The sequence below is a fragment of the Leptosomus discolor genome, chromosome 12 (genome assembly GCF_034619465.1).
Source record: "Leptosomus discolor isolate bLepDis1 chromosome 12, bLepDis1.hap2, whole genome shotgun sequence".
NCBI lineage: Eukaryota > Metazoa > Chordata > Aves > Leptosomiformes > Leptosomidae > Leptosomus > Leptosomus discolor.
Genome location: NC_141402.1, coordinates 2,060,507 through 2,080,120, shown reverse-complemented (window position 1 = coordinate 2,080,120; position 19,614 = coordinate 2,060,507). Strand labels below are relative to the sequence as shown.

Here is a 19,614-nt window from a genome sequence, read left to right as displayed (position 1 = left end):
CTCCAAACTTGGAAGGGGAGATGAGGGGAGCTACGTCTCCAGAAAAGGCACTGATTTTGGAAAGGCAATATTTCAAGGTGAAGAGTGAGATAACACGGTGCAGGCCAGGATGTCTGATGCCAAAGATCACCTCTCTGATGGCAGAGAGAAGCACAGCAGGCAAACATCAGCTGCAGAGGCTGAGATGGGAACCTGCTGTGGCACAGCTCACCAAACACTCCCCAGACACGGCTCCAAGCCCTGCCGTGAAGCAAGGCAGGGGGCTACCAGATCAGATGGTCTTGGCAAGTCAAAGACACTAATTCCTGTATTCTCTTTGCTCGCAGCGAAGATTTCACAGTAACTCCACTGAACACACCTCTGTGCCCATGACCAAAACCAGCCTGAAATATGGAAATTAGCATAACGAGACGCATGAGCCACTGAATTTTATAGCAATTAGGAGCATCACACTGCTCATCTGCCTGCGTGGGCTGGTGGGGAGCGGAGCCATCCTTTGGTTCCCCAGCTTCAGCAGCAAGAGGAAGCCTTTCGCTGCCTCCGTCCTGAACCTGGCCATCCTCAGGAGGAGCTGAGCAGCTCCTCTGCTCAGCTGGTTCAACAACTAACCACACATTCCAAAATCCCCACTGTACTGATCTTTTTCTAGTTACCTACCTAAGGCGTCATTTTGTTCCTACTCCTAAATTAAATTTGGATTTCTTTTTTTTTGTTTCCAGCGTGGTAACTCTGACCCCAAAGTTTGTTGGGTGAACAACAACGGGGCTTCACTGCACAGCTTGTCACTGGGGAACAGAGCAAGGCTGACTCGACTCTGTCAGAAAATGGCTCGTTTCCTCTCGTTCTAAAGCCTCTGTCTTGTCTATGAGGAGGGCAAGTACCTCCATAGCATGATGCACCTCATCCTAAGGTAGGTGCCTGCAATAGGTGGGATGAGCCATCTGCTGGCAGTGCCAACACCTCCTCATTCGTTCTGGGAGGGACCTGAGCAGCAGATGACATCTCTGGGATGTCTGCAGTCAGCAGAGATGTACCTCGCTGCAAGAAGCCTCCAGTGGAGCCAAAGCCCGGCAGCGGAGCTGAAAGCTTTCCTCAGGAGCAGCCGAGCACACCAGGAGAGCACCTCCTGGCAGGGCGGAGGGGCTGAAGCCGGCTGAGGCAGGCAGAGGTGGGAGGGCAGAGGGAAAGAAGGACTTTGCAGCATCCCACCAACTGGGAGACTGCTGGGAAAAGCAGGGAGGAGGCACACAGATATTGTCACGTTTGGAGGTGGCAGGGATGCCTGCGTTCACCCACCCTGCCTCTTACACAGTGGGAAGTTGTCCATCCTTTTCCCACTGCCTTGAATCCAAGGGTAACTAACCTGCCACTGCTTTTAGAAAGAGAAGCGAGAGTATAGCCCATGGGTGGTGAGTCATGCTTTGAAGACACATGATGAGATTAAACGTCTAAGAAGCATTTATTAACAGAGCTGTTTTAAAGAACAGGGCAAGAGTCTTCCATGGTTGAAAGCGTTCTTTTTCTCCCTCTCTCCCATTTTCTTGTCTTTTGGTAAGTAAAAACTTTCCGAGTTACACCCTGTTGGCCAGGAAAGGGCTCCCATCACCCAGGGAGTGTCTCCCAAGGCAGATGCAGCAAGACCACGATCCTCCCGCGCGCTTTTCCTGCTTCCCGGGATCTCCCTTGCCTCCAGAGTCACCCAGGCCACCACCTATCCGACCTTCTTGTTTTCACCAGAGAGTTCTATGGGTTTGGTTATCACAGCTCTGTACCTGTACAGCGCCAAGTGATCAGATTTTCATTCCAGCGTGTCTGGCGACACGTAGCTCTGGGCTGAGGGGCAAGCCAAAGGGCAGAGAGACTTCTGTCACCATCCCAGGTCCCAGAGGCCATGGCATGAGTAGCTCCTGTGGCTACTCTGCCGATACCTTTTCTCCCTCCACTCCTCCTTGCCGGCTGCATCTTCCCAACGTTTCCCTCATAGTAAAGTTAGTGCAGCCTGGTGGGGAGAGGTACCGGGAAACAAAACCAGCTCAAAAGCGATGGTTTGTTGGTGGGTTAGTTCACAGGTAAAGGAGAGCTGGTGTCCCCCCCAGCTCCGTGACAGCAGACACAGCGGGGAGGGAGAAGTGGGGGAAGCGCTGCCAGTGCCCCTTTTACCCAGGGAGCGCCTAAACCAGGCCACAGGGAGTGGGTCCTCACGGCCTCGCCAGAGTCTTTTCCATAAAAAGTCCATTGGTTTCCTTCCCTCTCCCTGTGTCCTCTTTCACATGGAAAATCCAGTCTTTACGGTGTCTTCAGGCAGGGCTGTGCTTTTGGGGTTGTTTCATTTTAACCCTACTCCTCTTGTTTTTCTAGACGAGCAACAGGCACACCAAAGGTATACAGACCTCAGGTCACGGTTGCGAAATGGCATTTGCTCAAGCTCACCGACCAGACAGCCCGGGGAACAGTGGGAGGAACCACGAGAGGCAACGTGTGCGGACGACCCACGGGAGGAGCGGACAAAGCCCATTTACAGCAGAAGCAATGCCTTTCGGGGAAAGCCTTCCAGGGGCAATCCCAAACCCATGCCGACTTGCCTGGTAACCAAGCTGGATGTGAAGTCTTCACATATTCTTCACGCCGGAGATGCACACGCAGGGGTTTGCCCAGGACTTGTGCCGCCCTGCTGTGCCAAGCTTTCTTATCCACCCACACTCTGCTCTGAAGCAGACACTCCCACTGGCAGGAGCTAAGAGCCTCCGTCGCTCTGGTTTAACAGCACGCAGGGTAGAACAAGCTCACTTTTGAGACAGGGGAAGCTCAGACCTGTTGGACAGAGCAGATTCAAAGCAAAGGTTTCAAAGCAAAACGGGCATTTCATCCCGCTGTCCAGTGTCCACCCCAAGCAGGAGCTCCCGTGCCACCCAGCACGGTTTGTTGGGCTGCAGCTAACGCCGTTCAGCTCAGACCCTCATCGAAGCCGTCTTCTTGGTCTCACCCTGGCTCACGGGACGCCTCCGTCCCTTGAGCATCTTCTCTCAGGGAGGTTTAAACAGCTGTTTCCACTGTGTTTTCTCTGGGAGTTTCGCCTTTATTTTGGGGCTCTGTTAGGTCTTCAAAAGCCCTCTGGAAAGCAGCCCTAACAGAGAGCGTGAACTTACTTGCACAGCTCCCAACCAAGAAGTAAATAAAAGGGTTGATGCTGCTGTTCACACAGGCAAACAGGAGAGAGGCATTGAAGACAAACCCAGAAAAATCAAACAGTCTCAGCAAGAGCCAGTAACCAAAATCAGCAGTGAAGAAGGGGAAGAAGACGACAGCTAGCAGGACCACAACACAGAGCTTGCTTGGGGGATATCGCCATGAACAGCACAAGACCCTGGCAAGCAGGGTCAGACCAGAAAGAATCAGGGTGAGCACCGATACGAGGCAGCTCAGGATGAAGAAAATGAGTGCCGCAGGGCAGAAGTAGAGGGTCACAGTGAGCAGCAAGGAGAGGGCCCAGAGCAGGGCACACACGAGCACTGGTGAGCACTGGGAGCAGTGGCAGGGGCAGCGGGACGGGGGGAGAACGGACAGAGACGTCACGGCACTGAAGGCTGTCAGGAGGTAGACGCTGGCGGTGAAAGTAAAAAGGATGGTGATGTTCAACACAGTTGTCACGTCCCGTGAGCCCAGCCTGTGACAAAGGCTCTCTGGGCCGTACAATATCACAAGGGCAATGGCGATGGAGAGGAGGAAGGTGAAGTCGGCGACGGCCAGGTTGAGGATGTAGACGGTGACGGGGTTCCTGCGGACGTGGGAGCTGAGGAACCAGAGGACGGTCCCGTTCCCCACCAGCCCGCAGAAGCAGACGAGCAGCGTGACAGGGACTTCGCTCAAGTGACCGGCTTCACCGTCAGACCAGTTGTAGGGGTTGTCCTCGTGCCTTGGCAGCCTGTGATGCCAGCTCCTGTTATATGCCGCCCCACCGGGCTGGCTCCAGCAAGCCGGGCTGGCTCTTTCCATGGCAGGGAACAACGTGCTCGTTACGAAACTGCTGCGGCTTCTCCTTCCTCCTTCACACAGCTGGAGGGATGAGATGAAACAGAGATAGGTTAGCCACTCTGCTGTCCCCCACACTGGGCTTTTCAGATCTTCACAGCCACGTGGAGGAGCAGGGAGAGGGATGAGGGACAGGAGAGATGGAAGGCAGGATGCGGGGAGACGTGTATGACATGACTGGCATTAGAGCATGCGCAGTGGTGGAGCAAAAGCTGAGGAGATGCCTCCTTCCTGACTTTGGGCAGGACAGATCTGGAGGAGGAAAACAACAAGCTGAAAAGTTTGTCCTTGGAGATGTCAAAGAGCAAGTGGTTTTGGGGGTGGATCTGATATAGATCCTCATGTGCCTGATATTACAGTCGATATTACTAAGCTGTTGGGTTCCTTTGGTGGGACATCCATTTCAGTATTCCCCTACCTCCTTTTTCCATAAGATTTACAGTCCTCAATATCCAGGAGACCACTATTCCCCAATCAGATTTGGTGCAAATTGACCAACAGGTTCAAAACCCATGGAGGGGGGGGGGGGGGGGCATGGATTAGGCTGGAGAGAAAAACCAACCCACCCACCCAGAAGAGTCTGACCTTTTCTCTCGCAGCCTGGAGAACGTCGCTGGAGCAGACACGCTGCAGACTCACATCACCTCGCACTCACCAGCTGCCGCCCCCGTGGTGGGATCTTCATGAGGTTTCCTGGAATTCTCACTTGGAAAACTGGACCGAAGCCTGCCTTGGTGAGCCTGCGCAGCGTCCAGCGTGGGCTCTTTCTCGGGTTCTCTCACAAAGCACTTTCCTCAGTGTTAGCTGAGCGGGTGATGTTCTCAAGGGTTCTTGCAAACAGGGAACTATTTGATTGCATTTGGCACTGTCAGGGTTCTGGTCACAGTCTGCTCTTGGCTTTGTACAGGAAATGACTAACAAAAAAAGAGTCTCAGAAACTGGACCTATGGGAAAAGCAGATTGTTTCCGTGTCAGGTTCTTCTTTCGTTTCATTTTAAAGCAACCCCAATCCCAAAATACTCCTGTCTTTGAACTGGCTGAGCTTTTCTCCTGTCTTTCCAGGGCTGTATCCTTAGGCCCCTGCGCTACAAGCTTGGCGCTGCTGCAAAACTTCCATTTCTGATTCAGATCTAGGTTTGCCACTTGTATACCACCGTTTCACAGCAAGACTAGACCTTCAAATACAGTTTCCAGGAGTATGTTACTGTGTGCATCAAGGAGCTAACTGAATAGTAAGATCTGTGCGTGAACCAGAGCACAGGCAGAGGGCAGAGGGATGACTTAGGATTTCAGGAAAATCGTTTTTTTCCTAAGGAGAGGTGAATCAGTGCTGCTCACTTGGCTTCAGGTCTCTAAAAGTTACGGGTTTCTTCTGAGCTGTCTTCTACAATCCTTTTGCAGTCAGTCAGCAGCCTACAAGCGTTTCCTCAGAGAGGTCCATGGGATTTCTAGAGAGCTGAAGTCAGGTGAGATGGTTCCTACCCGGACTGACTGCGGCGAAGGTCAAATGCCAACAGCTCCTGTTGCATCTGGGAGCAGGGGTGCTCCTGCTGGGAACTGGCACGCGTGTGGGGACCCCAGGACCAAAACCACCTCCTCTCTCCCTCGCTGACTCTGCATTTCTGCCCCCAACTACAGAACCCTCACATCCCCTCACCAAGCCAACCCTTTCAAGCGCAAACAGGTCATGGGGAGGAAAGCATCAAGGTACACCGGCGTAACGCCGTGCGACACAACGCTCACTGCCTGATCCCGCCCTGTGCTCGACGAAAGAGCAGAATTACCCAGGATTTCTCAGCTTCTGCTTTCATGGGCAACATCCTGAGCATGTTCACCTAAAATTTTCATTTCCAACACAAGATTTTGTTTGCATCGGGGTCAGGCTTGTATGTGTTCAGAGGAAACTACGTTCTGTAGATATTACAGCTCTGGTAACAGTTTCTGTGGGGGGGGAAAGGTAATAAAAACATCTGGCAGGCAGAGCTCAGCCTCCTCGAGCTATCTCCTGCGAGACCCTTCCCAGCCTCTATTTCTGCCTCTTTTCTTGGCTCTGCCCTGGCAGTTTGCTCTATGGGCTTCTCGACCCCGTGCACAGACTTGCACTTTCCGACAGCCATCAGCCCCTAGCCGTCTGTCTGTCCTCTGTCCTCTGTCCAGCCTGGCACAGTGATAATCACCGGCAGCACTTGCCTCTTTGCCTGTCCCTTCCTGCCTCCTCGGTTAAACCCGCTTGGCAGGGAGAAGGTTTGGCTGCTGCCAGCTCCATCAGCCAGACTGAGGTAGGTTTTCTCCATCAGACTGTGGCACATGAGGACATTAAGCCAGAGGGAGCTGAAAATTTCATTTCTGTCCCTCACCATCATCTCCTCTGGTCCAGGGGGGTTTTGAGGATCAAGGCAGTGAGTGGTTGGTGCTTTAGTATCAGGCACCAAGGTCCCAGAAGAGGGTAGAGGTAGGAAGAGTTGGGACATCTCCACACTGGGGAGCAGACAAGGTACAGATGGGGGCTGTGTTAACCCTGCAGAACAGGAGAAGGGATGAGGCAGGACTTTCTGGACCACCTCATTTCAGCATCATAAACCAGCAGGCAGCATGAGAGGATTGTCACAACTAATTTTGAGAACAAGCACGGGCACCCCACGGAGCCAGCAAGGGAAGAAACTGCGATCACCACTAAGTTACATGAAACACACTTTTATTAAAATAACTTAAAAATAAGTTTGAGGTGGGAACCAGCCCTGCCCCTGGAAATCTCATGGAGCGTGGCCGTGTCCTGGGGGACGCGTGACCCGTCCTGCTCACCCAGCCGAGCGAGGGCTCTGCTCCCATGGTACCAGCCTGCAGCCATAGGGGTTTAGGCAGCAATTCCCATCACAGGGGTCTCACCCACCTCTTGGGAATCTGCTCTGTCTTCAAAGACCCTCTGCAGAGCCACTTTGACAGATCCCCTGAACCTAGACTTTCCGTAGCTCCCAACCAGGACATAAATAACCGGATTGATGCTGCTGTTGAAAGAGGCCAGCAACAGGCAGATCTCAAACACAAAATTGATGTAGACAAAGAAGTTGAGGAAGATCTGGACACTGAGCGGGATGCCGAAGAGGAGGAAGAAGAAAACAGTGAGGACGATGACGGTGTACAGCCTGGCCGGGTGGTGTTGCCAAGAGCTACGCCTAAGCTTGATGAAGAGGATCACGTTGGAAACAACCATCAAGGGAGTGAAAAAGCAAAAATTGAGAAAGCACAAGGAGCCAAGAACCATCCAGCAGTGTTCAGAGTGACCCAGGTCACACACAAAGTACACCAGCCCGGCAAGGACGCAGGCGAGGGCCCACAGCAGGCTGCACATGATGGCTGACAGGAGCTTCGGGCGGTGGCATCGGCACCAGAAGGGCCAGAGGACACCCACGCACCTCTCCACGCTGATGGCCGTGAGGAGGTAGAGGCTGGTGCTGTACATGAGCAGAACCATGGAGTGAAAGAGCGGCAGCACCCGCAAAAGCTCTGGTTGAAAGCAGCTGAGCATGGGCACATGATAGATTACAAGGAAAGCCGATGTGCAGAGGAGAAAGCAGGTGTCGGCCATGGCCAGGTTCAGCAGGTAGGCGGTGAAGGGGTTCCTCCTGATGCGGAAGGCGAGGAGCCAAAAGATGGCCCCGTTCCCCACCAGCCCACAGAGGCAGATAAGCAGCGTGATGCTACCGGTGGCGATTTCAGGGACGTGTTCTGCAAAGCACCTGGTCCCATTGTGTCCATCCCCATAGACCGTGCTCTCCGTAGGTGCTGGGGACACTGTGTGCCAGTCACGGATCGTGTTGTTGGGATGTCGGTCCATCTTCCTCCTTTCTCTCTCGTGCTCACCTGGGGAAAGGCAAGAGATGAAGGGAAAATTAGTGACTCTTAGGTCCCCAGTACTGTGAAGGTCCTCTGGTCATTCAGTCTTCCCCCCTCCTCCACAGGCTACAACATCTGCAACCAAGAGAACATGAGAAGAGGGAAGGGAAGGGGAAGGGAAGGGAAGGGAAGGGAAGGGAAGGAAGGGAAGGGAAGGGAAGGGAAGGGAAGGGAAGGAAGGGAAGGAAGGAAGGGAAGGGAAGGGAGGGAAGGGAAGGGAAGGAAGGGAAGGGAAGGGAAGGGAAGGGAAGGAAGGGAAGGAAGGGAAGGGGAAGGGAAGGAAGGGAAGGGAAGGGAAGGGAAGGAAGGGAAGGAAGGGAGGGAAGGGAAGGGAAGGGAAGGGAAGGAAGGGAGGAAGGGAAGGGAAGGGAAGGGAAGGGAAGGAAGGGAAGGGAAGGGAAGGGAAGGGAAGGGAAGGAAGGGAAGGAAGGGAAGGGAAGGGAAGGGAAGGGAAGGGAAGGGAAGGGAAGGGAAGGAAGGGAAGGGAAGGGAGGGAAGGGAAGGGAAGGGAAGGGAAGGGAAGGGAAGGGAAGGGAAGGGAAGGGAAGGGAAGGGAAGGGAAGGGAAGGGAAGGGAAGGAAGGGAAGGAAGGGAAGGGAAGGGAAGGGGAAGGGAAGGGAAGGGAAGGGAAGGGAAGGGGAAGGGGGGAAGGAAGGGAAGGGAAGGGAGGGAAGGGAAGGGAAGGGAAGGGAAGGGAAGGGAAGGGAAGGGAAGGGAAGGGAAGGGAAGGGAAGGGAAGGGAAGGAAGGGAAGGAAGGGAAGGGAAGGGAAGGGAAGGGAAGGGAAGGGAAGGAGGGAGAGGGAAGGGAGGGAAGGGAGGGGAAGGAGGGGAAGGGAGGGAAGGGAGGGGAAGGAAGGGAAGGGAAGGGAAGAAGGGAAGGGAAGGGAAGGAAGGGAAGGGAAGGGAAGGGAAGGGAGGAAGGGAAGGGAAGGGAAGGAAGGGAAGGGAAGGGAAGGGAAGGGAAGGGAAGGGAAGGGAAGGAAGGGAAGGGAAGGGAAGGGAGGGAAGGGAAGGGAAGGGAAGGGAAGGGAAGGGAAGGGAAGGGAAGGGAAGGGAAGGGAAGGGAAGGGAAGGGAAGGGAAGGGAAGGAAGGGAAGGGAAGGGAAGGGAAGGGAAGGGAAGGGAAGGAAGGGAAGGAAGGGAAGGAAGGGAAGGGAAGGGAAGGGAAGGAAGGGAAGGGAAGGGAAGGGAAGGGAAGGGAAGGGAAGGGAAGGAAGGGAAGGGAAGGGAAGGGAAGGGAAGGGAAGGGAGGGAAGGAAGGAAGGGAAGGGAAGGGAAGGGAAGGGAAGGGAAGGGAAGGGAAGGAAGGGAAGGAAGGGAAGGGAAGGGAAGGGAAGGGAAGGGAAGGGAAGGGAAGGGAAGGAAGGGAAGGGAAGGGAAGGGAAGGGAAGGGAAGGGAAGGGAAGGAAGGGAAGGGAAGGGAAGGGAAAGGGAAGGGAAGGGAAGGGAAGGGAAGGGAAGGAAGGGAAGGGAAGGGAAGGAAGGGAAGGGAAGGGAAGGGAAGGGAAGGGAAGGGAAGGGAAGGAAGGGAAGGGAAGGGAAGGGAAGGGAAGGGAAGGGAAGGGAAGGGAAGGGAAGGAAGGGAAGGAAGGGAAGGGAAGGGAAGGGAAGGAAGGGAAGGGAGGGAAGGGAAGGGAAGGGAAGGGAAGGAAGGGAAGGGAAGGGGAAGGGAAGGGAAGGGAAGGGAAGGAAGGAAGGGAAGGGAAGGGAAGGGAAGGGAAGGGAAGGGAAGGGAAGGGAAGGGAAGGGAAGGGAAGGGAAGGGAAGGAAGGGAAGGGAAGGGAAGGGAAGGGAAGGGAAGGGAAGGGAAGGGGAAGGGAAGGGAAGGGAAGGGAAGGAAGAAGGGAAGGGAAGGGAAGGGAAGGGAGGAAGGAAGGGAAGGGAAGGAAGGAAGGGAAGGGAAGGGAAGGGAAGGGAAGGGAAGGGAAGGGAAGGGAAGGGAAGGGAAGGAAGGGAAGGGAAGGGAAGGGAAGGGATAGGGAAGGGAAGGGAAGGAGGGAAGGAAGGGAAGGGAAGGGAAGGGAGGGAAGGGAAGGGAAGGGAAGGGAGGGAGGGAAGGGAAGGGAAGGGAAGGGAAGGGAAGGGAAGGGAAGGGAAGGGAAGGGAAGGGAGGGAAGGAAGGGAAGGGAAGGGAAGGGAAGGGAAGGGAAGGGAAGGGAAGGGAAGGGATGGGAAGGGAAGGGAAGGGAAGGGACGGGAAGGGAAGGGACGGGAAGGGAAGGGAAGGGAAGGGAAGGGAAGGGAAGGGAAGGGAAGGGAAGGGAAGGGAAGGGAAGGAAGGGAAGGGAAGGGAAGGGAAGGGAAGGGTGGAAGGGAAGGGAAGGGAAGGGAAGGAAGGGAAGGGAGGGAAGGAAGGGAAGGGAGGGAAGAGAAGGGAAGGAAGGAAGAGAAGAGAAGAGAGAAGAGAAGAGAAGAGAAGAGAAGAGAAGAGAAGAGAAGAGAAGAGAAGAGAAGAGAGAGAAGAGAAGAGAGAGAGAAGAGGAGTGATCAAGAGAAATAAGGATAGGAGGGAAAACTTGGGCTCAGGGTGGCAGGAGATAGACAGAGAGCTGGTAGAGGAGAGGAGGGAGAAAGAAGAGGTATGCAGAGCCATTTGCCCTTTAAGGACAGCAAAAGGCTGAGGAGGTGAGTGGGAAGAATGGAAAGACTGAGGAAGAGCCGAGCAGCATGCCCTGGCGACAGGAGCAGAGGTGAGCCCCAGACCCCTCTCACCAGGCACAGGGGGTCCGGCGAGGGCAGAGTCCTTACGCAGAGCTGCAAACGTCAGTCCTGTCCGTCAGACTTGCACGTACAATTTCACAACGATACCACGCCAAAACCATCCCAGACGAGATCTGGCCACCAAGAACAAGGTAACTCCATGATGAGGCTCCTCGGACGGTCCACGTGTGGGCTCTGGCACCCTGTCTCTTCCTCAGCTCGAGGCCAAATGGGCCCTGGGACCACGGTCCTGGGTTTCTGCTCAAGGGTGGGTGGCTGCGGGCAGGCAGACGCGGCAGGGCTTGGTCATCCCTTCTGACAGCAGCGGAAGCAGCTTGCCAAAGAGTCACCCTCACGGGAGGGGCGTTGCAGACCGGTCGGCTGGTTGCTTCAAAGGCTTCCTGTTGGCAAACCCGTCATCGTGCGGGGTGACAAAATCACCATCTCCCTTCTCGTTCGCTTCTTCCCTTCTGCACCCGGCGGCAGCGTCCCTGAGATGTGCCGCGGTGCCCGTCCGCGGTGAACGTCTCCTCTTTGCTGCCACACAGAAGCCACCAGCTCCCTGTCAGCCCGGGGAAACGACGCTCGACACAGCGCCCGCTGGCTGTCCCTTCCCCGCTGGCAGGAGCTGAGCTGGACACCTCCATCACCCCGTGTCGTGGGGGAAGCAGGACAAGTGTGATGCACCCAGCCGTCGCGTCCTGGCCCTGCCCTCCTCTGACGCTGGACGGGGGGCGGCTGCTCCGTGCCCCATCCTCACGTCTCACCGTGCTGAGGTCGCGGGGACACAGCCAGGGTCCTCGGAGGGGACCGTTGCTCCCAAGTGAGCACTGCAGGGCAGGCAGGGGTGTGCACCGGGCCGGGGGACCCGGTTCCTTATGGTTCCTCACCCGGGGGTCCTGGCACACCTGAGGACAAGCAGCGCGGTGACAACAATGATTATTGGACTGAGCCCCATTTATTTCGCGTTGTAGCAGCCAGTTCAGCATCGAAAACTCGGATTCTTCATCAGGCTGGCAGTGAAGGACTCCCACTGATGCGGTGGCAGCCATGCTGGGGACAAGGGTGACAAAGATCCCCCACATTGATGCACCTTTTGGCATCATTTTGAATATTTCAGTTTCTTCTCTCTATGGTAAAAACGGGGATAAAAGGGCAATATTAAGAAAGAAACTCAAAGTCTTTAATTAAACCTGGAGTTTTGCCTGCTCCCATGTCACCCAGTGCTCAGAAACAGCCCCCATGGCAGACTCACCGGTGAGCTCCTCTTACCAACGCTTGGGTTTTGCTTGGTGGTTGTCACAGTGCGTTTCTTTTGGGCTGGGTTTCACCAGCCACCTCGGGCTATCGCCTCACAGCATCTCTTCTGCACGTCACCCTTTCCATCCCAGGACCACCGTGGAAAAGACTTGGTCAACTTCTCCGTGGGAGACCCACTGATTTGCTTTCTATCTCCTTTTAGATGACTACGATCCCAGGAAAAAAAATAAAACAAAAAAAAAAAGCAGAAAGCAGAGTTAGAGACGCTCTTCTCCCATCTCTGCCATACCCAGGGCCAGCTGGACGGAATGCCAAACCACAAGAACATATGTGTGAACTGAACTTAATTAGCCGGCATTCCTCTGCCTGCAGCTCATGTCACGCCGCTGGGGAGGGCCTGAGTGGTGGTGCTCATTTCCTAGCAGGACCACCTTCGTACAACCCACCCAGCAATCCGAGAGAACCCATACAATTACAAGAAATTAGAACAAAATTGTGAACGATTAGTAACAAAAATACATAATTAGTAACAAAGGGCAATCCTTTCACCCAGAATTGCCTAAATAGCCTAAGAAAAATTCAAGTATCTTAGTGATGAGCTTCCAAGTGTCCCAGTGAATAACGACGCTGACGAAGCTTGCAATAATTACCGCTGCCATCTCCAGCTCTCCCTGCCTTTGCCCCAAATGTCCTTCCGACTACAAGTCCTTGAAACCAGCTTGCTCCAAATTCCCCCTCGGCACGCTCCCAGCGTCTGCTCTGGCCGCGGAGGAGCGGGCAGGGTGTCCCAGTGCAGCATCCTTCGGGAAGCCCCCGCCCGCCGGAGAGATGGGCTGGGCTGCCTGGGAACAGGCTGCAGGACCAGGGGCAATACACTCCGCCAGCTCCAAGCCAGCGGTGCTGCAGGGCTTCTCCTTCAACCCCAGCAAAAATCGACCCAAAAGTAGGGTTTTCATGCTAAAGAAATGTTGGGATTAGCTAAAAATGCCCTGCCCCGATAGCAGGCACTGCAGCTCTGTCTCCCTGTTGCTCCCAAAGCTTCAGTTCAGTCAGATTTCCAGGGGCCAGAGGGAACGTGTGACCCGGTACTTTCTTAATCCATCTTCAGCCAGTGTGAATCCAGCTCCTATGGCTGAGGGTGTGCTTCACCATTCCTCCTCCTCCTCCCAGGAAGACAGAGCCCACCGGCACCAAAGCCGTGCCCATCTCCAGGTAAGACCCACCGTAGCATCCATGGCCATGAGTGGCGTGACAGCTTCCCAACAGCTCTCACTTCCCAGGCGTGTTTTTTTTTCTCACTGAAACTTATCCAAATACAATTTCTGCTTTTATTTTGGCTCACCCCAGGGTACGAATCTTGCAGGGGTGCCTACGGGAACCCTCTGCCCTGAGGAGCCCCTGGCGCTGGGCAGCAATTTGTGGAAGCAGCTGGGAAGATGTGAGCTGTGCCGGCACTCAGGGAGGGTTAGAAAACCCCGGTGCGCTCACGAAGTCCATTTGCAGAGATGTAGCAGGAATCGATTTCAGCAAAAGGCTGAAAACTTCTCTGTGAGACCGAGGGGTGATGCTGCCCTGCTTCAGGTCTGTTTTCTTAGGATAAAAATAGACATCTGGAGGGAAAAAACCCTACGTCAGCCGCAAAATCTTACCAATCGGCGTTAATTGAGCCGTCTCAGCCCCTGCAAGAACCAGCGTCTGCGCTTCTAGGAGAGAAGGTGCCTGCTGATATGAGAGTGATACAGAGGCTCCTGGACGACCCCTCCGCTGAGGTTTTTTTACTAATAATACCTCGTAGTTCGCACACGTGGCGCAGCCTTGATTGAAAGAAAGGGCACAGATCCTTAAGCATTTGCACAGGGAGAAAAGAAAAATCCAAACCCACTAAGTCACGAGAGAAGGGAACCGTTCCCTCAAGCTCAGAGGACGTAACGCTGGCAATTAAACCATGGCTTGAGTCGCACAAAATGAGGGGATTTATTGTTTTGGCTAAAGGATCGCTCCCTGAGGGGTAAGAGCACGTTAAACACGGTCGCAGGTCGCCATGTTCAGATTTAAGTTTGGTGTCTTTTGTAAACTTTGGGGAAAAGGCTGGTTACGGTACGTGCCCTTCTGCGCTAGGCTGCCTTCGTGACGAGAAGTTTACGACGAAGAGAGTTCCCCTTTTTGAACGAAGCGGCCGTGAGGAGCGTGCAGAGCCCAGCGCCCTCTCAGCGGAGCTGTCCTGGCTTCGGGTGAATCACCCCTCCCACCGCCAGCAGCCACAGTGCAGATAGTGCCGTTTCTGTGGAAGAGGTGAAATGAGTAAGAGATAAAATCTGGGTTCTTCTTTTCCGTATAACAACAGGAAAACAAGCCCCCCCCCCAAAAAAAAAAAAAACAAAAAACTCAAGAAGAGGGAAGAAAGAGTGATGCACAGCGCTGGGCTCCTCTGGCTGTGACTTGGTTGGGGTTTTTTGAGGTTAATTTAGCAAAATCCCGTCTTTTATTGTAAAAAAGAGAATCCCAACACACCAAAAATTCAGCCTAGCCAGATTTTCACTTCATAGGCGCTTTGTCAGGTAAACGAAGAGACTCAGCCAAAAAAAAAAAAACCCACCACAAAAAGCAGAAAGCAGATTCAGATCGTCCCCAGACCAACATCTCCATCTGCTTCACTAAACCTCATTGGGAAAAAATGACCATTTCTTTAGGAACTCGGTGTACTGGTTTGAACAGACAGTGATGTTTTCAGCTGCCCTCACCACGTGTAGCAGGGAATTCCCGGCCTCTGGGCAGTTGCGACATATTTATCTGTGTTTCCCAGCTGAGTGGCTGGAAGCAGCGCTGAGCTGGAAGTGGGGTTGGGCTCGGCTCGGCTGCTGCCAGCCTGCCCGAGGAATTAGCGACCCCTCTCCTGCAGGTCAGTAATGTAGGACACTCCAGTGCAGCTCCCAGTGACTCAGAACGCTATATTTAGCCTTAAAAGCAATGCAAACGGACAAAACCCCAAAAAAAGGAACCTTGAAGTCAGCACACAAGACTCTCTTTGGGAACAAGCATGTAACTGCTAAGAAATCGGATACAGAAGCGCACCACAACTAGGTGAAGCAGCTGGAGTAGTTCATTTCTGGATGCTTAATGTACCTGAAGAGCGAGTGGGAAGTTTCATTCAGAAATCCTCCGGGTGCCGCTGGTGCCCACGCGTATGTGCCTGCTCCCAGGCTCTCCCCATCCATCCCACCCCATAGCCCAAAGCCCGGGAGCGCCACAGGAAAGATGCTCTTTCCCATCCGACTCTGCAGACTGGAAAGCAGCCCCGTCAAACAGGGGTGGCTGTGGGGACCACGGTGGTTTTGGCTGCCTGCAGGAAGCTGGGATGAGGCTGATGAGTTTAGATGGGGAGGGGGGGGGGGATGGAGGAGGAGGAGGGAGTGGGGAGAATCCTGCAGCTCCCACCAGCAGCCCCAGGGCTCGTGGCTCAGCGCTGGGCTCTGCCCATGCACCTTGGTCTGGTTTCTGGCACGAAACGTGGGTGACAGGGTCTGCTTTTGTAATACAGCCACCGTGAAGGAAGGGGCTTTGATAGAAAGTGATTTTGAGACAAAACCCTCAGAAACAGCTCTGCCTTTACCGCCAGTGCCGAGACTGGAATTGTTACTGGGATAAACCCAGTGTCTTCGGGAGTCAATTTTAAGCACTCACAATATTAGAGCAGCCAAAGGCTACTGCAGCAAAGAACCAGGTAGTCAGCCCGGCAGCCGGGAGAGGAGCCAAAAGTGCCTCCCAATTGCAAGGGCACCGTGGCCGTGGGAGAGGCAGGGCGCTCCTCGGGGTGGTGGATCCCTCTGGAGAAGCTCTTCCACAGGCGAGGCAACCACGAGCCTCGCTTAACAGCCCACCGTTGTCTCTTTAATCATCACGCAAGGTTGTTAATTGCACAAAACATATTGGCTGTAACATTAAGCCCTTTGCAGCCATGCAGTGGCTGCGAGGAGCTCGGGGTCCCCGTGGACCTGCCCAGGGGATGGTGGGACCACACCAGGAGCGGGGGCCGAGTGCCTGCAAGGAGATGCTCTGCTCGGCCCTGAGCAGAAGCCGTGAGCCACGGGAGGGTCTAACAACATCCAGGCTGAGCTCAGGAGCCGCAGCCCGGGGTGTGTGGACTACCAGAGGGGTGGGATCGTGTGAAAACAACCACAAGTTCTCCCAAGACTGAGGAGGAGGATGTGCTGCTGCTGAAGAGCTGGGAGGGCTGCAGCTCACTGCAGCAGCCCGCTGGGAGGGGGAGCACAGCACCCCAAAAGCTGGTCTCTAATAGCTTTCATTGCATTACTGAGGGGTGTTACCAATAATCAGTCTGGGCTACAAGTGCCAGTATTGTTGTAACCTGAAAACAACTGGTTTTTTGTTCTTCAACTGGGCTGCCACAGCCCACATTATACCGACAAGAAATGTTGATTCTTGGCTCTGGTTTTAAGGTGTGTGCTGTACAAAATGGGGAGGTTTTGGCCGTGATCCCCGTGCTCTTCCTGGAAGGGGAGTCACTTCTGAGAAGCACCCAGTCGCCCCGCCAGCATTGCCAGCATCACCAGCACCACCAGCACCACCAGCATCACCAGCACCACCAGCATCACCACGCTCTGCTGGGGGGGGGGGGGCGATGTCCCCCCAGGATGCTGAGGTCCAGGGAGCCCTGCGACAGGCAGGGGAGAAAGGAGGAATGGCAGAAACCTGCCAGGAGAGGGAAGGCAGTTGGCGAGCGGGTCGTCGGCTGGGGAGGAGCGTTTCTAATCAGGAGCAGACGAGGAGCCATTCACAAAATTCTGCTTGCGGAGCTTCTGGCAAAAGCCACTTCCTTTGTGGTAAAAACAGACCAAAATAAATAACAACAGGGAAGTGGAGCTCTGACGTTGCTGGAGTTACAAAACCATTCCCAACTCTCCCGCGACCCCACTGCTGCCGAGGGGCGTCCCGGGGAGAAGGCACGGAGAGGAGCCGGTGGGACGATAGCGGGGACCTCCTGGTGACCTGGGGGATTTTCTTCTTCATGCAGCTGTCCCGGGAGGATCCGCTTCAGGGTATGGACCCGACGGGAGCGTGAGATGCCACAACACCAACGCTGATCTGCCCGAGGCCAGCTGGACAGACAGCCCTCGCCCGCTGCTTCACCGAAGCTAACAGTTAAGTGCGATGTTTCCCTTCAGCCCTACCCCACCTTCCTTCCTGCCAGCGGCTACGTCCCTCCCACCCTCTCCCAGTGACCATCAGTGTTGTCCCCAGGTCCTCTCCCCTCTGCCCTGCGCTTTCCTTCTGCATCTCCTGGTGAACCTCCCACCCATCTCCCTCTCCCACCCGGCAATGTCCACCACTCCCCTCCCCGACACATCCCGCCTGCCCTCCGCTGGTGCCTTCCCAGCACAGGGAGCTGGTGAGGAGCTGGGCGGCTCAGCGCCAGCTTCTCCAAGCCACTAACTCCTCGTCCACTCTGACCGCAGCCGGGGACCGCGTCCCACCACCTGCCCAGCGTCCATCCATGGAGACGAACCACATGTCCCCATCTCCCTCCCCACTCACGCTGACCACCGATGGAGACGATTTGTGCAGCGTAGAGGTCACGGACATGGCCATAGATGGTGTCACGGTGCTCATCTGCCTCTGCGGGCTGGTGGGGAACGGGGCCGTCCTCTGGCTCCTCAGCTTCCACATCCGCAGGAACCCCATCACCGTCTACATCCTCAACCTGGCCGTCGCCGACTTCACCTTCCTCCTCTTCATGGTCACCTCATCCCTCCTCTACATCATCCAGAACGTCTCCTGCTCCACTGTTGTGCCCTTGATGTACCTGAGGTCGCTTTTCCTGCTCTCGTGGTTCTCCTACAACATGGGCCTGTACCTCCTGACGGCCATCAGCATCGAGAGGTGCGTGTCCATCCTCTGCCCGCTCTGGTACCGCTGCCACCGCCCCCAGCACTTGTCGGCCGTGGTGTGTGCCCTGCTCTGGGCCCTCTCCATCACTGTCATTGCTGCAGTGACTTCTCTGTGCCTGTTGCACGAGGCCCAGCACTGCCAGATCGCTCTCATCTCCATGTACGTCCTCAACTTCCTCATCTTTGCCCCACCCATGGTCATTTCCAGCACAATCCTCTTTGTTAAGGTCCAGTGTGGCTCCCAGCAGCACCAACCCAGACGGCTCCACATCATTATCTTCCTCACTGTCCTCCTCTTCCTCCTTTTTGCTCTTCCCCTCAGCATCTGGAATTTCCTGCAGCAGTTCAGCTACACCGACATGCCCTCCCAGGTTGTTTTCCTGCTCGCCTGCATCAACAGCAGCATCAACCCCTTCATCTACTTCTTGGTGGGGAGCTGCCGGAGGCACTGCTCCTTCGTGTCCCTCCAGGTCACCTTCCAGAGGGTCTTTGAGGAGCCGGAAGACAACACTACATGCAGCAACGACACTACAATGGACACGCTGGCCCCAACCTGCCAAAGCCTTTCCACTGCTTGGCTTGAGGCCCCCAGGACAGTGGCTGAGGGTTTCCTTGAGTAACCAGATTCATAAATGTCTGCAGTCTTTCCCCCAGTGTCACCCTCTCGCGGCATAACTGCCCCGTGAGGAAGAGGAGAGCAGGGACATCGCCAAGGTCGATGTGGGGAGGCAGGCTCCGCGGGGAGCACGGTGGAGCACGGCTTTCCTCCTCCCTGCCGGCCCACCCCAGCTCCGAGGGCACTCTTCCCCCAAGGGGAACGTGCCCCAGAGGACCGTGTCCCCAAAAATCCCCTGCTTTTTGGGACGAGCATCACCTTTGGGAAGCTCTGACTCCTGTAACCCCTTCAGTGCCCTAAGCCCCTCTCCCCATCCTGCATCCCAGCCTGCGCAGCCTCTCCGAGCTCTGCTCCCCTCCCACCTCCTGTGATGCCAGCAGGGGGGACCACCGCCCCTCGCCAGGCTTTGCCGGGGTCTCTCTACCCTCCCCTCCCGCCGGTACCTGGTTCCTGTATCCCTCTGCGGCCTCATATCAATAAACAGCATCGCACACCCTGAGCTGCCTCGGGTCCCAGCGCCGGCGCCCACCGGCTTCATCCTGCTGCCGGCCGGGGGTGCGGGTGGAGGGAGGGGAGATGCACACACGGCTTGTGCTCGCCGGGGCAAAAAAATGATGCCAACTGCCCACAGCTGGGACTGTGCTGGCACAGCCGGTGCCAGCAGGATGGGTGCAGGGGTACGGTGGTGCCCCCAGACCGTTTTATTGGTGTCACAGCGAATACGTCCCCAAATATTTCTTTTTCATTTCGTAAGCCAGGTCTAAGGGTAAAGGACTCTTCCTTCTGAAATTCTCCTTCTCCTCTGGCTTCGGCAGGCGGGAGCGTTTCTCCTTCTCCAGCAGGCTGGGATGGTGTGGCAGCAGGGGGAGAGGGAGTCTGTGGTCCGCAGCTCGGCCACCACCTTCCAGGAGCAGGGTGCCACATCTGGTGGTCACCACGGGCTCCATGGGGCACCCTCACCTCCCTACGGCTTTGCCAAGGTCCCAGCCGGTCACAAAGCCTCCCATCACAGCGGGGGGGAGAGCTGTGGGTGTGCAAGAAGACGGTGCCGGAGCCAACAGCGGTGCAGCCTCCTCCTGCACCACCCCACCAGTCTGGGGCTGGTGCTCCTCCTGTCCTGATGGGTGTAGACCCCCACCACCTCCTGCACCCCCCCGGCCAGCCCCACCATGTCCCACACCTTCCCACCAGCCCCACCATCTCCTGCA

The 19,614-nt window shown here is 55.5% G+C and overlaps 3 protein-coding genes across 3 annotated transcripts; 1 reads left to right on the top strand and 2 right to left on the bottom strand.

The window, feature by feature from the left end:
- Positions 1-3,033: 3,033 nt before the first annotated feature.
- On the bottom strand, positions 3,034-4,714 carry LOC104343247 (proto-oncogene Mas). The gene is made up of 2 exons (XM_009947077.2): positions 4,685-4,714; positions 3,034-4,053 (listed from the first exon to the last, which is right to left on the bottom strand). The coding sequence occupies exons 1-2, from the start codon at positions 4,712-4,714 to the stop codon at positions 3,034-3,036; spliced, it is 1,050 nt and encodes a 349-aa protein (XP_009945379.2).
- Positions 4,715-6,857: 2,143 nt separating this feature from the next.
- On the bottom strand, positions 6,858-11,044 carry LOC104343248 (proto-oncogene Mas). Its single transcript, XM_086472390.1, has 2 exons — positions 11,038-11,044; positions 6,858-7,890 (listed from the first exon to the last, which is right to left on the bottom strand). Exons 1-2 carry the CDS (start codon positions 11,042-11,044, stop codon positions 6,884-6,886), a joined length of 1,014 nt encoding a protein of 337 aa, XP_086328516.1. The 3' UTR covers positions 6,858-6,883.
- A 6,352-nt stretch (positions 11,045-17,396) lies between these two features.
- On the top strand, positions 17,397-18,410 carry LOC104342792 (mas-related G protein-coupled receptor member H). Its single transcript, XM_009946487.2, has one exon. The coding sequence runs from the start codon at positions 17,397-17,399 to the stop codon at positions 18,408-18,410; it is 1,014 nt and encodes a 337-aa protein (XP_009944789.2).
- The last annotated feature ends 1,204 nt before the right edge of the window (positions 18,411-19,614 follow it).

What these genes read in the sequence shown, in the direction of transcription:
- LOC104343247 (XM_009947077.2), bottom strand. Translation starts at nt 4,714, where the DNA reads ATGAAGATCCCACCACGGGGGCGGCAGCTG. An exon ending in CACCACGGGGGCGGCAGCTG is followed by an intron (nt 4,054 to 4,684) that starts GTGAGTGCGAGG and finishes TCATCCCTCCAG; the next exon opens with CTGTGTGAAGGAGGAAGGAG.
- LOC104342792 (XM_009946487.2), top strand. Translation starts at nt 17,397, where the DNA reads ATGGAGACGAACCACATGTCCCCATCTCCCTCCCCACTCACGCTGACC.